Below are 12,709 nucleotides of genomic sequence, written 5' to 3'. Positions count from 1 at the left end.
CACAGAGACCTGTGAGCCAGCAGCCAGAGCACCAGGAGAGGCCGGGGAAGACATCCCCCAGGGTAGGGGCAGGTTGGCAGCCTGGCATGGGAATCGAGGGAGCAGGGGAAGTGGCAGGAATCGGGGACGCGGGCCAGGCTGCTGCCCCGGGGGAGTGAGACTGCCATCCTGGGTCGGCCTGCAGGGGCAGCACAGGCCACGGAGAGCCGGACCAGGGACCACGGCCAGCAGCCAGAGATCTGGGTATTCCTATCCAGCTACAACAGACAATGACGCATCCTGGCTTTCTTTCCCGCCGCCTCTTCCCTCCCCTCGCTACCTCCAGAGTTCGTTCTGGGATTTCCAAGACTAGTCTGAGATTTTTCCCTGAAATGGAGCCTGAAAGGATGGCAGCCTCATTCACACATGGTTGTGTGTCTGTGGGGAGGGGAGGGGGATGGGAAGTCCCATCCCGGCTGGCAGGACTTTGTGGAACGAGGTCCCGGACCCTGCAGGCCTCCCCCCGCAGAAAGTGGGCTTAGCGAAGGCCTCCCTGCTCGGTCAGGCCTGGCCAAGCCCCCTCAAGCCATAGAGAACGCTAAATTGTGGGGATGGGGGCAGCACATTATTTTTCTGCAGACAGCTGGCTCAAGAGGATTTAAAACTTAATTTGTATCCAGACTCAGCTGCAGAGGGAAGTGAGGCAGGAAGGCCGAGGGAGCCAGCCTGCGGTTAAAATGTCACTTCGGTTCACCAAGAGTCAGCTGCATTAAAAATTCGGCTCCCTCCCTCCCATGAGGCCACAGGGCCTGTCTTAGAGGAGTTGGGGAGGGGGACATGGGCTGGACTCACATTTTCCCATGTGTTTCAACTTGTCCCTGAATAAGGCATCTTCAGACACAGCGGGGTTGGCATCACCAGTTCCTGGAAGGGGGAGACACCTCTGAGGGCCAGCTAGAGAGGGAGGTGGCTGCCCAAGGCCTCAGAGGTTCAGCCCTACCCTTCGATCTGAGGGAGGAAGCAAAGAGCAGGCTTCTTCCCTGACCAGGAGGGAGCTTAAAGCAAGGAGGATGCTGGAGTTCGAGGGGCATTTTCTCTCCCCACCCGAGCCTCGCTTATGGTCCTTTGGTCTGCTGTGTGTGCGGAGAACAGCTCACAGGGGCTCCCAACTGTCTGCTTCTCTGACCAACTCCCCGTTCCATGAAGTCAAGTCGGTGGCTTGAAATCAGCCGTGGAGGGAGAATTTATGCCGCGGAAGTAACCAGACACTGAGCACTGGGACTTCCCCTGCACCCCGACCTGCTGTTAAACATTCACCAGCACGAGGCTGGCCTGCCTGCATCCCGACACGGTGTGAAAGTTACTGAGGAGACGGAAGGAAAGTGCGGGCGCAGAGCAGACACTTGCCCGTGGTGATTCTGTCTCCTTCCTTCCAGGGTCAGCCCCCTCCACTACTCCCCCGAGACAAAAAGTTTCTGCCTTGTTAGCCAATGAGTAGGAATGAGAATGGGGCTGGTCCCCCAGTCAGAACCCCGTTGGCCACCCAGTCTCCCCGCTCACTTGGCACCCACTTGGGTCTCTCTCCGCTCTTCTAAAGCCCCTGCTCTCCACCCTGCAACTCGGCTAATCCCGAGTCACCTTGCCTGCTAAGTCCCCTGTGAGTCATGCTGATCCATCTCAGCAGCCCTGGTGTCTACAGTTAATTCAGGATCAAGGACAAGAGGCTGTCATTAAAACCCCAGACGCACATCTGGTGGGGCCTAGGCTCCCAGCCCGCTGCTTATGAATCAGTTCCACGGGATTTTCTCTCTTCGAGCTGGGATCAGCTGAGCAACTCATCCTTCTGTTCCCCCACCCCTACTCCACTGAGACATCTAAGGGCTGTTTTGGGCTGCTTCTTTCTCACACACGCGGCCTGTGCGTGTGTGTGGAGGGCGCTGGCTGACTAGGGGCCACTATGCACACATGTAGGCAGAGTCCAGATGGTGAGTGTGAAACTGGGGCCTTCTGGGCCTCGGCCCCACGTTCCCAGCTGCAGCTCCACTCTCATCTGTGCATCCCAGTAGCCTGCTGTCCACCCCTTGCCCTGTCCTGCGGCAATTCTTGCTTCTCACCATCTTGTACATGAAGCTCAAAATTCTGTTCCTCCAACACTAGGGCAGGGCCTGGCCCATGGCAGACATTCCCCAGCTACCGAATGAATGAATGCGTGAACCCTTCCCAGACTGGTCCTGCCCTTCTCCTCGCCTGTGCTTGACATCATCAACAAGCGTGTCCTCAGCTTTGCTGGTTTGCTCTACCCGTTTCTTGGACGTAGCTCCTGCATTCCCCACAAGACCCTAAGCTCCCCAGGGCAGAGACCAAGCCTTGTAAGTCTCCCAGTCCCTCCCAACCCATGGGACACTATGTGGTGTGATGTGGCCCCTTCTTGCCCAGGCTCCAGTCACCTCTGAGGAGTCAGCAGTCTCTTAGCCAGTCCCAGCTGTGGGCTCCAGCAGTGGCTGAGTTAGTAAGAACCCAGGGCTGCCAAGTGGAGAGGCCATCTCACTCTGGGGTGAGTGGGGGATGAGGGCAGAACCTCCTCTCCAGCCTATTTCCTCAACCTACCCCCAAACTCCAAATATGCAGAGCACAGCCAGGTGTGGGCCCCCGACGCCCTCCTGGCCTCTCTCCCAGGAAGGCATGGTTACCTGGAGCAGGAGAGGGAAAGCTCAAGTCGTTGCCCACAGCCGCGCTGCTGGATTTGGATTTCTGGGACTCATATTTCAATCGATCTGGAAAAGGATCACATTCCAGGCAGGGAAGTTAGCTCCTGGGCTGAGACACAGGAGGGTGTTGGAGGTCAAACCCCTAGAATCGCACACGAGCACACACAAAATTTTTGCACACACATCTACCGGCCCTCAAAGAACCAGCGATGTCCTAGAAACTAGTGCTGATCAGCCCTGAAATGTCGGAATGTCCGAGTTAGAAGGACCCTGAGAGATCCTAGAGTCCAGCCCTTCATTTAAAAGGAAAGGCCCTGGGGCCGGTTGGGTGGCATAGCAGTTAAATGCGCGTGCTCTGCTTGGGCAGCCTGAGGGTTCGCAGCTTCAGACCCCGGGCGCGCACCGACGCACCGCTTGTCAAGCCATTCTGTGGCGGTGTCCCATATAAAGTAGAGGAAGATGGGTGCGGATGTTAGCCCAGGGCCAGTCTTCCTCAGCCAAAAGAGGAGGATTGGCATCAGATGTTAGCTCAGGGCTAATCTTCCTCACAAAAATAAAATAAAATAAAAAATAAAAGGAAAGGCCCCAAGACCCCCAGCACCTTAGCTGCAGAGCTGGGGCCAGACTTCTCTGGGCATACCTCGCTCCTCCCCCACCACACGCTGTCAGTCACACACACACACAAATATACACACTCACACTGTGACCCTCACAAGACAGACCCCCCACAGCTCTCTCGCTGTACCGCACCCCGAACACACTCCCACCCTGAAGCGGAAAGGCAGCCAGGCTGGATAGCAGGGTCTCTAGTCCCAAAAAACTCAAGAGCCCCTGCTCCAATGTCTGCTTGAACCCCCGGATGCAGTCACTCTGTTCCTGGAGCTCCAGACACGTCATACCGAGGCCAGCGCCTGGCACAGAGCAGACGTGATGTGCAGGGGGAAGGAGAGAGCCTAAGGGGACACGCCCCTTCTCCTCTGAGTCCCAGGGTAAGTAGAAGGGGTGGCTGGTGACTCGGGTCCCCGTTGGCGGAATTCTGGGGTTCCCACCAGGATAACTTGGTGGGGGCCGTGTCTCAACAGGAGAAGCTCAGTGTCCCTTCTAAGCTGAGCCCCAAGCTAAAGCCAACACAAGCTCCCTTCTTCAGCCACAAGAAGTGGCCGCAACGCCCCCACCCGGTGCACCACCTCTCTCCAGGGCGAGGAGGAAGTCGCGGTTACGTTGCAGCTCCTTCATGAACTCCTCATTCTGCAGGAAGAGCGCGATCCTCTCATCCTCCAGGTACTGCTTCCAGCGGCTCTCCTGGTCACCGGGCCCGGGCCCGGGTGTGGGGGGCAGGCCTCCCTCTCTGCTCACGGGCTTGGAGCCCCCGGGGTTACCCTGAGGAGGGGAACAAGCAGTTGAATGGCTACCCACAAGGGCACGTGTCACAAACATCCATGCACACCTGGGTGTACATGTCCCTTCCCAGGATCCTCCAGCCGCACCCCGGGGCCTGCCCCTCCCATAGCAGGAGCTGGTCATCAGCCAAAATCCAACTGAACAGGCCAGAGGCCTCTCAGCTGGGGAAGCAGCAAAGGTTTAAAAACTTTTTTTCCCGCCCCTGGGACCATGCTATCACTTCATCTACAACCTGAACAGTGCTGAAAAGTGATCTGCAAACTGCTCAACAGCTAACCCATGGATTCCCAAACTCAAAACTGTACCAGCTGTCTCAGGGTGAGACCCCCCCTGCCCCCCACCACACGGGCCCCTTGGGACAGGCCAGCATCTGGAGAGAAGCTGCCACTGGCCCTTTACCAAGGCAGGGAAGGAAGGTGCTCTGGCCTTGTGCCGTTGGCTAGCCCCATGCCCACCTCCCTCCAGCCTAGGGTGATGGTTGCAGCCAGAGAGTCCTTCAGGACTGTCACCTCCCCTGGGTGGAACAGGAAACCTCCAGACTCAGACAGAATGGGCCTTTTGGCTCAGTATTCTTTCTCTACAAACCCAGGGCAACAGAAATAGCTCAGCCTGAGCTGAACCATCAGGAAGTGAAACTGGCTGACACAAACCATGTGGGCAAGCAGACGCTGCACCAGCGGGTGGGGGCATCCCCCGTTACCTGTATGCTATCCAGCTGCTGGGGCAGGATGCGGAGAAAGTCATCGGGGAGGTTGCCCAGCAGTGGTGGGTTCCAGTTCCGATAGCGCCTCTGGCTCAAAGTGGGTCCAGAGCCCAGCACGTCGATGCTGGGGGTTGAGAGGTGACAATGAAGAGGGAACAGTCAGGCCCAAACACAGGTGTCCCTGCCCATCACACCAGGATCCTGCTCAGAATGCTGCTCTGCTCTGAAGGTTCCCATGGCCTCCACTGTCTCCAGGACAAAGGCCCAGGCTCTAACTCATCTTCTCAATCAGGCCTGGCTAACCCCCAGCCTCTGGCCCCGGGCCTGGGCTCCTGCTGCACCAGATGGTCATCACTCTCCAATCACTCAGTGCCCTCAAGGTCTCGAGGCCTAGAGCCCTCTCTGTTCATGGTGCTCATGGCGCTCACATTGGGCTCTCTGGATTTACATGTCGATGTTCATGAATGTCCTCTAAAGACAGCAGGGGTCATACCCTTTCGTCCTTATATCCCAGCACCCACCACAGTGAGCTCACGGCTGCTGAGTAACAGGTGTGCTCCAAATTAATAGTCACATAAGTGACCAACAGCCCAGCCTGCCCGAATGCTGGTTGCTGGGGTGGGGGGCCATGGGGACGCCAGGACCTCTGGAGAGAATAGAGCAGATCCAGGCTCCAGTTCTGGCTCAGCCACCAGCCAGCAGGGTGGTCCTGGGGGAGATCCTACTCCCCTCTGGGGCTCAGTTTCCTCATCTAGAAACTGCTGCCTCTCTGCCAAAGTTGGGGGGAGCCCCTCATGGGGCTGTCCTGATGGCATTCTGAAGACACTCTGAGGTGCGGGGGTGGGAGGGTTCTGTTCCAAGGGGCGCTCAAGCGCTGCCCTTCCCAGGCAGGGTGCCTGCAGGAGTCTGTCGCGGCAGAGGCCAACGGCGAGGCCTCCGCCAAGGGCGAGGCGGAGAGGAAGAGAGGCGGTGGCGCGCACCCTACCTGGCCCCTAGGCTGCCGCCCTGCCTTCCCGGGCCTGAGGGCAGCCTGGGGCCCGGCTAGGAGCTCCCCGCAGCTCCTGGGTAGCCTGCAGCGTGGCAACCACAGGACACGTGTTCTGCTGAATCAGGGAAATGACACACACAGAAGGCAGCCGAGGGCCGGGGGCGGTGGGGGCCACGCTCGCTGGCTCTCGGGCCTGGCTTTGATTTGGTCTCCAGCTCCAGGAATCCCGCCCGCCCCCTCACTGGAGGGGAGCTTTTCCGGGCTGCCGCAGACGATGGAAATAACTTCCTTTCCTTTTCTATTTTGGGCGGGTGGCCTGGCGGAGGCGGGGGGGGGCGGGGGGGGGGCGGGGGTGGCAGCAGACGGGCTAACAAGCTGCTAAGTGCATGGTGGGAGCGCAGCACACACAGGCTGCAGCCGAGGGAGACCCGGCACGCCTGGCCCACCCTCTCGCTGCACCGATGAGGGAATGGGCCCAGAAGAGCCTGCATCACAACCCGGGACTCTGATTGCTAGGCAGATTTCTCTCTACATCACACTGCTGCCTTCTGTCACTGCTGGAGGCTGCATTTTTCTCCAAGGGGCTGAGGGGCAGGGGAGAGGATACCCCATCTCTCCGGGACTTGCAGACCAGCACAGAGAAATCCTCTCCAGGGTCACCACCCTTCCTCGGGTTTCAGGGTCTTCATCCGGGACCTGGGCGCTGCACTCCAGCTTAACCACGCCCAGAGCCACCCAGGAAATCTTTGCGGGGAGAGCCCCGGTATTGCATTTGCACTCTTCCAGCCGTTACTGAGAACCCAGGTGGGGAGTGGGACAAGGATGGGAAGGCTTGTCCTCAGCCAAGATCCCCTTGCTGCTGGGCTCGTGGTCCTGGAGGAGGGACAGGCCCAGCCCCACTCCCGGCCCCTCCCCCTGGCACCAGGCGGAGGCCGGGATGAGGTCAGCCCGCAGCTGCGAGAGCCAGGGGGGCCCTGAGCCCGGGCGGCCCAGGCAACTCCATTGTGGTTGGAAAGGAATGTCAGAAATGAGCTGAGAGGCAAATAAAAAACTTCCAAAGCTGTAATTTCAACGGAAAAACAGCAGGTGGCCCGTGTGGAGGGGTGCCTCTGGGTTTCAGAGAGAGTCTTTCATTCAGGAGATAGAGGGAAGGACGGGCTGGGGAAGGGTAAGGAGAGAGAAGGCTGGGGAGGTTCTCCCTGCCCAGAGCCTCTGCCCCTTGACCCCAAAACTGGAACTTCATGCCCCATCAGACCCCCAGGTTTACCCATGGAACATCAGACCCCAGAAGGATTTCAGAGACAAACCTTCCAGGCAGGGTTTTTGGTAAAGACTGGACACTGAGGTCCAAATGAGGCCTGTCTCAGGGCACACAGATCGTCCAGGCAAAACCTGGGCCCAGGGACCCTGGTACTCCAGGCACGCTCCCCTGGGATCACTCTGCCTCTCTGTGTCCCAGCAGGGCAAGCTCCCAAACTCTGCCCGTCTGCAGTCTCACAGGCACCCCAGTGACTGGAGGTGGCAGAAGGTACCAGGACACTTCTCCCTCAACCTCCCACTCAAATCTGATCTTCCCCAGTAGCCAGAGGAGATTCTAAAACACTAACCTGGTCACGTCACTCTCCAGCTTAACCCCGCTGGCTGCAGCATAAGGTGAAACTCCTTGGAGGACCCACAAGGCCGCCCGTGATCTACTCGCCTCTCTAGCCTCACCCAGCCATTCCATACTTCCTGGAGTTCCCCAGATGGTCCTCTCTTTCCTGTGTCTAGGCCTTTGCACGTGCTGTTTCCTTTACCTGGAACACTCTCCTGCTTCACTGGGTCACAGCTTGGACATCAGTTCCTCTAGGCTGCCTTCCCAGTGTCTATGCCTCCCAGACTCTGATCTCCTTGAACGCTCCTTGGTATTCAACCCAATGAGTACAAGGTCCTTGTATTCATCTTTGCATCACACACATGGTTCAGCACCTGCATATTGCAGGTAACTCAATAAATGCTGGAAATAATGTCCTGGATGGAGAGACTGACAGAGGCCCTGGAAGTGGCCTGTGGTGGATCTGGGCCTAGCAGGGCCATCCTGGGGCAAAGGGGCACGTGCTCAGAGGCTGGCCCTGCCTCTTCTGAACACTGGCCTCTGAGGGAAGCCTCACCACCACTGGTCTCAATGTTCGATGTTAGAGCTGACCTCCGGGGCCAGCCAAGCAGCCAGGGGGTGGGATGGAGCAGTAAACCACTGATGGTAGGTCTGGGCCATACCTGGCACCATGCTAAGTGCTCCACACACAACATCTCATTCAGTCCTCCCAACAGTGCTGAGGCAGGGATTAGTATTCCCATTTCACAGATGAGGCAAACGAAGCTCAGAGAGGTTTAGTAGTGAGCCAAAGGCCACACAGCAAAGGCACCTAAAGAATCAGAAGTTAGGCAGCTGAAGGAAGGGGGTAGGGAGAGACTGACTCACAACTCCAGTTCTCTTCCCTGCATCGACCCCCAGCCCAGCAAAGCCTTCCTTTCTGGGTCAGGCGCCTGAACCTCAGGCAAGGGCCATAACTCGTCCAAAGACACAGGGTGTGAACGAGGCCTCCTGAGCCTGGGTCTAGGACTGAGGCCACCTTGCCCCCAACCGGGGCTGCCATCACTGGGCTGCACTGCCCTCGCCCTCAGCCCTCCCCCATCCACAGCAGCTGAACACCCAGCCAGAAGAGGGGAGGGAGGATGCGGCCAGCATACCCACGCCAGGTTGACACTGAGATTCTGTCTCTTACGGCCTCAGTTTTCCCTCCTGAAAAATAGGCAGAACTACTCTGCCTAAAAGAAATTGAGGTTTTTACAAAAATATCTTGGGATATTAAAAAAACGGTCAAAGGAAAATCATTTAGCCCTGGGCTCTGTGACCCATCCCAGCTGCAAGTCCTGCCAAGGCCTCCCCGAGACCCACCCAATAACTCCCTGCCCCCACTATTACCATTACAGCCTCCTGGTGCCACTTGTGATAAAGGAAGGACCCCAGTTCTGCTCCTCCCCCACTTCCCCCCATAACTTTCTAGGCCTCCATCAGCTCCCTGAGCTGCAAGTAGAGACTTTTCTCCTTAAGGAGGCGACAGGACACAGCAGTGAAGAGCACTGGCTTTGGAGTCACAATGACCTGGGTATAAATCCCAGCTCTGTAGTCTTGGAGAAGATATGAGACCTTTCTGAGGTTCAGTTTCCTCATCTGTAAAGTGGGGATGATCACAGTGCCTCCCTCACAAGTCATTAGATGATCAGGATGTGATGGTGTAGATGCAGACCCTCGTACGTTTCTGGCATTGGAAGGTGCTTTGTAAATGGTAGCTGTTATTATTACCCACCCCTGGGTGATGACAGCATTCTCCACTGCTCCTCTCTGGGGCTCCCAAGATCCCCAGAAGGGAGGATCCACTGGAACAAGTCCCCTGTCCCACCATTTCCCCCACCCCTCACCACCCCCGGCCTAAGACATTCTAAGGAACAGTGGCTCGAGGACAAAGAGGCACCCGGGCTCCTCAGCCCCACCACAAACAGGGAGGACAGAAAAACTAGCCCCTCGGAGACCCATGGGATCCGGCTGGCAACCGGCTTCATTTTAAACTTCCAAATTACAGAGTCCTTCACCTGGAAGAAGTCTCCAGGGACCTAGCAGTGTATTCCCCTTCCTCCAGTTATCCAACTATTCCAGAAAAAGAGACTTGCTCTCATTGCTTAAAAATCCCCACAGCATCCCTAGACCAGGGATGGCAAATAGATATCCATTCCATCAGTTACTGATGACTGTTTGGGAGTGCTGTGTTGAGGAGGAGTCTGAGGTTGTCTCGAGTCAGCAGGAAAGAGCACAGTAGTCAGTTAGCACTGTCTGCCATGGGCTCGGGAGGGGAAGCATCAGTACACATTCCATGAGTTCGTCATTCCCACTCTGCATCTCCCTTCACATAAGCTCCCAGAAAGCAGAGGCTGGGCCTTCTTGAATTGTGTCCTGTTAGGTGTTCAGCACCTAGCCTAGAGTGGGAATTGAGTGAATGTTTACTCTTCCAATCCTTACATTTTGAAAGTTCTCCTTGGTATCTAGCTAAAATGTCTCTTGCTGCAACGGAAGCCTTCTCGGTGTAATAATATACTGAGGGGTCCAGCCAGGTTTCCCACTGTGTTTGTACTCAACCCAAGCCCGGATCCCCTTCCCCACTGCCCTGTGCTCTGAGAGGGGGTGGATTCTCACCGGGGAGGTGGTGTGGGGGGGGCCAGCGGGTAAGGCCTGTCAAACACGTGCATGTGGTAGGCCGGCGGGGAGTACACAGGTGGGGGCTCTTCATCGGAGCTATCAGGTTCCAAAGTCCTTTCCAAGATCTATAGCAGAGACAATAAAGAAAGAAATATTAACAATCCTTCCATGATTTCAGTAACATTCAGACAAAATCAAGCGTGGACAAGGAGGTGTGGTGGTGCGGGAACTCTGCGCTGCTGCTGGGAGTGTAAATTGATACAACCACCACTGTGCAAAAACGGTCTTGGCTTTGTATGCTAAAGCTAAATGCACGGCTACCTCTGACCCTATGATTCCAACACACACAACAGACGTGAAAGCACATGTCCCTAAAAGAATGTTTGGAGCAGCATTATCCACCCAAGTGAGGTTCCAAAACAAGCAAAACAAAGCATAGCGATGGAAGTCGGAGCCGTGTGACCTCTGCGGGGGTGGGGATGCTGAGGGGGGCACAAGGGGTCTCTAGGCTCTGTTGATGCTGTTTCTTGACCTGGGTGCTGGTGAAACTTCACTGAGCTGCACACTTGTGATGCGTGTACTCCTCTGCACACGTGTTATTTCTGATAAATAACTTGAACATCATTCATACCCTCTCTCAAAGTACTTTCACATCGATTATTTCACCTTAACCTCAAACAACTTGGCAAGGGAGGATATGGATCGTTACCCCCATTTTACAGATGAGGAAACTGAGGCCCAGGCTGACTAAGTGACACGGCAAAAGCCACACACTGTTTTTAGAACTGAGTCTTCAACTTGGACATGGTCTCGCAGCAAGGGTCCCTCCTTCAGGCAGGAGGCCTGCACACACAGATTGGATCCTCAGGGCGGACAGTGGCAGGGGAGTGCCCAGGATGCCTGTTCTCCCTCCTAGACTCCTCTCTTCATCCAGAAGCCAGAAGGAGGGGCAGGAAGAGGCCAAGGCTGGGCAAAGGCTGGGGTTCCTGCTACACAGACTGACCTGGACCCTTCCCCAGAGGACCACAGAGGAGTCTAGGGCAGAAGGCAGCCATCAACCAGGAGATCCGAGGTCACACACACCCCAACCAGCCTACATCTTAGCCTCCTGCTCCCCTCTCCTCTCCTCCCCAGCTCTGTTCCCACCTCCTCCAAGACCAAAGAACATGGGAAGGGCTCAGAGGCTGTCAGTCGGCCCCAAAGTCCCCAGGCCCCATGTTTTAACTCCAAGTGAGTTTGCAGAAGTCATTGCTAACCTGCTTCTGCTTCTGCCTCTGCAAGCCTGGGATGCGCCAGGCTGCACTGGCACATCTCTGCCCTGGGCCCAGCCACGCCCAGGTACCCAGAGTCTTGCAGGAACACTATGGCAGGTGGGCAGGCGGGGGAGTGAGCACACAAATGAGGGCACACAGGCTCTTGCATGCGTGCGCATACATACACACACACACACTGCCACACTCTGTGTACACACAGCCAGCCTGACCTAAGGAGGCCTCCCGCCCTGGAATGCACTAACGTTCTTTCCTTTGAGGAGGAAAGTATTTAAACAGATGCTTTTGCAGAAAAAGAAGAATGTAGCTGCTTTGCAGGCCACTGCTCTGTTTACCCCAATTTCCACAAGAAGAAAAAAAAGAGAACTCAAGATAAGCTCCACTCCTGTTCACTGGCGAACCTCTGGGGCCTGGCATGGGACAGCTGGGAGGGACAGGGTTCTAGGCTGGGGCCTGAGGTCAACTCCTGGAGGCTGAGCCTCTCCTCCCTCAGTAGCTGGCCTGGCCCGTCCCCACTGAGGTTGGTCTGAGTGAGTTGGAGGGGAGAGCTCAGTAGGAATTGTTTCCAGAAGGAAGCTGCTTGGGGTTCCCTACATCTGTGGCCTGTAGCAGTCGGCCCCCCAGACTCAAGGAAACCAGGCCTCCGAGGCCGCCCCAGGAAGCACCCCGCCTCGGCGGCTCCTGTTTCTCAGTGCCGCCTCCTTGGGCTGCAAGAACCAGACGTTCATCAGAGGCTCCTGGTGCAGAATGAGGAAACGCCAAGGCGCCAGGCGGCGGGCCAGGCATGCTCTGGAAAGGCTGAGCCTGAGTCTCCAGGGAGAGTAACCCCAGCTGTGCTTCTGGCCTCCCCCAGCCTCTCTCCCCCCGGCTCCATCAGCCACAATGAGGTTGCGCTTCTGGCTCGAAAGGTGCTAAAGTTTTCGGCTCTGCAGCCTCCTGGCTTAACTCAGTGTGGGTGATGGATGCCTGCCAGGTGCTCCGGGGGCCGGGGTCTGGGCCATTTATCTGACAGGAGATATTTCTCCGTGGCAAGGATACCCCTCGGGCCAGCCCACCATCCATCAGCCCCCAGAGAGGGGGCCTTTTCCAGTCAGCAGTTATTGTCATCCCGGCTGCTGCTCATAAATTTTCTGAAGCACTTTCCGCTGGCTCAGGCACTGCCTGCCGATGGGCCCAGGCAGAGCTCCAAAGGTGGGGGGTGGGGAACCAGCCAAGGAGGGGGGCTGGGAAGGGGCTCAATCCGGAGAGCAAGATTCTTAGGGAAACAGAAGCACACACAGCGCAGGCCCGTGTAGTGGATGGTGAAGGCTTGCGGACGTTCACAGGCTGTGGGTGCCGCGGACAAAGGAGGAAATATTATCTTACCTGCCAGACTGTCAGAACAAATGAGACTGTAGAGGGGGTCAGAGTTCGCAGAGAACTTTC

General features: G+C 56.8%; 1 protein-coding gene across 1 annotated transcript in view; it reads right to left on the bottom strand.

Annotated features, from left to right (window-relative positions):
- Positions 1-12,709, bottom strand: part of CUEDC1 (CUE domain containing 1) — a 77,166-nt gene that overhangs the window by 5,871 nt on the left and 58,586 nt on the right. Inside the window, exons 3-7 of the mRNA XM_087440931.1 lie at positions 10,011-10,138; positions 4,789-4,915; positions 3,875-4,067; positions 2,670-2,753; positions 832-903 (exon numbers count right to left, since the gene is read on the bottom strand). Of these exons, the coding sequence (XP_087297057.1) occupies positions 832-903; positions 2,670-2,753; positions 3,875-4,067; positions 4,789-4,915; positions 10,011-10,138 (604 nt within the window). The remainder of the gene's footprint in view (positions 1-831; positions 904-2,669; positions 2,754-3,874; positions 4,068-4,788; positions 4,916-10,010; positions 10,139-12,709) is intronic.

This window comes from Ceratotherium simum, chromosome 16 (assembly GCF_057802395.1).
Source record: "Ceratotherium simum simum isolate JZ-2026a chromosome 16, ASM5780239v1, whole genome shotgun sequence".
Lineage (NCBI taxonomy): Eukaryota > Metazoa > Chordata > Mammalia > Perissodactyla > Rhinocerotidae > Ceratotherium > Ceratotherium simum.
This window is presented reverse-complemented; position numbering and strand designations above follow the sequence as displayed.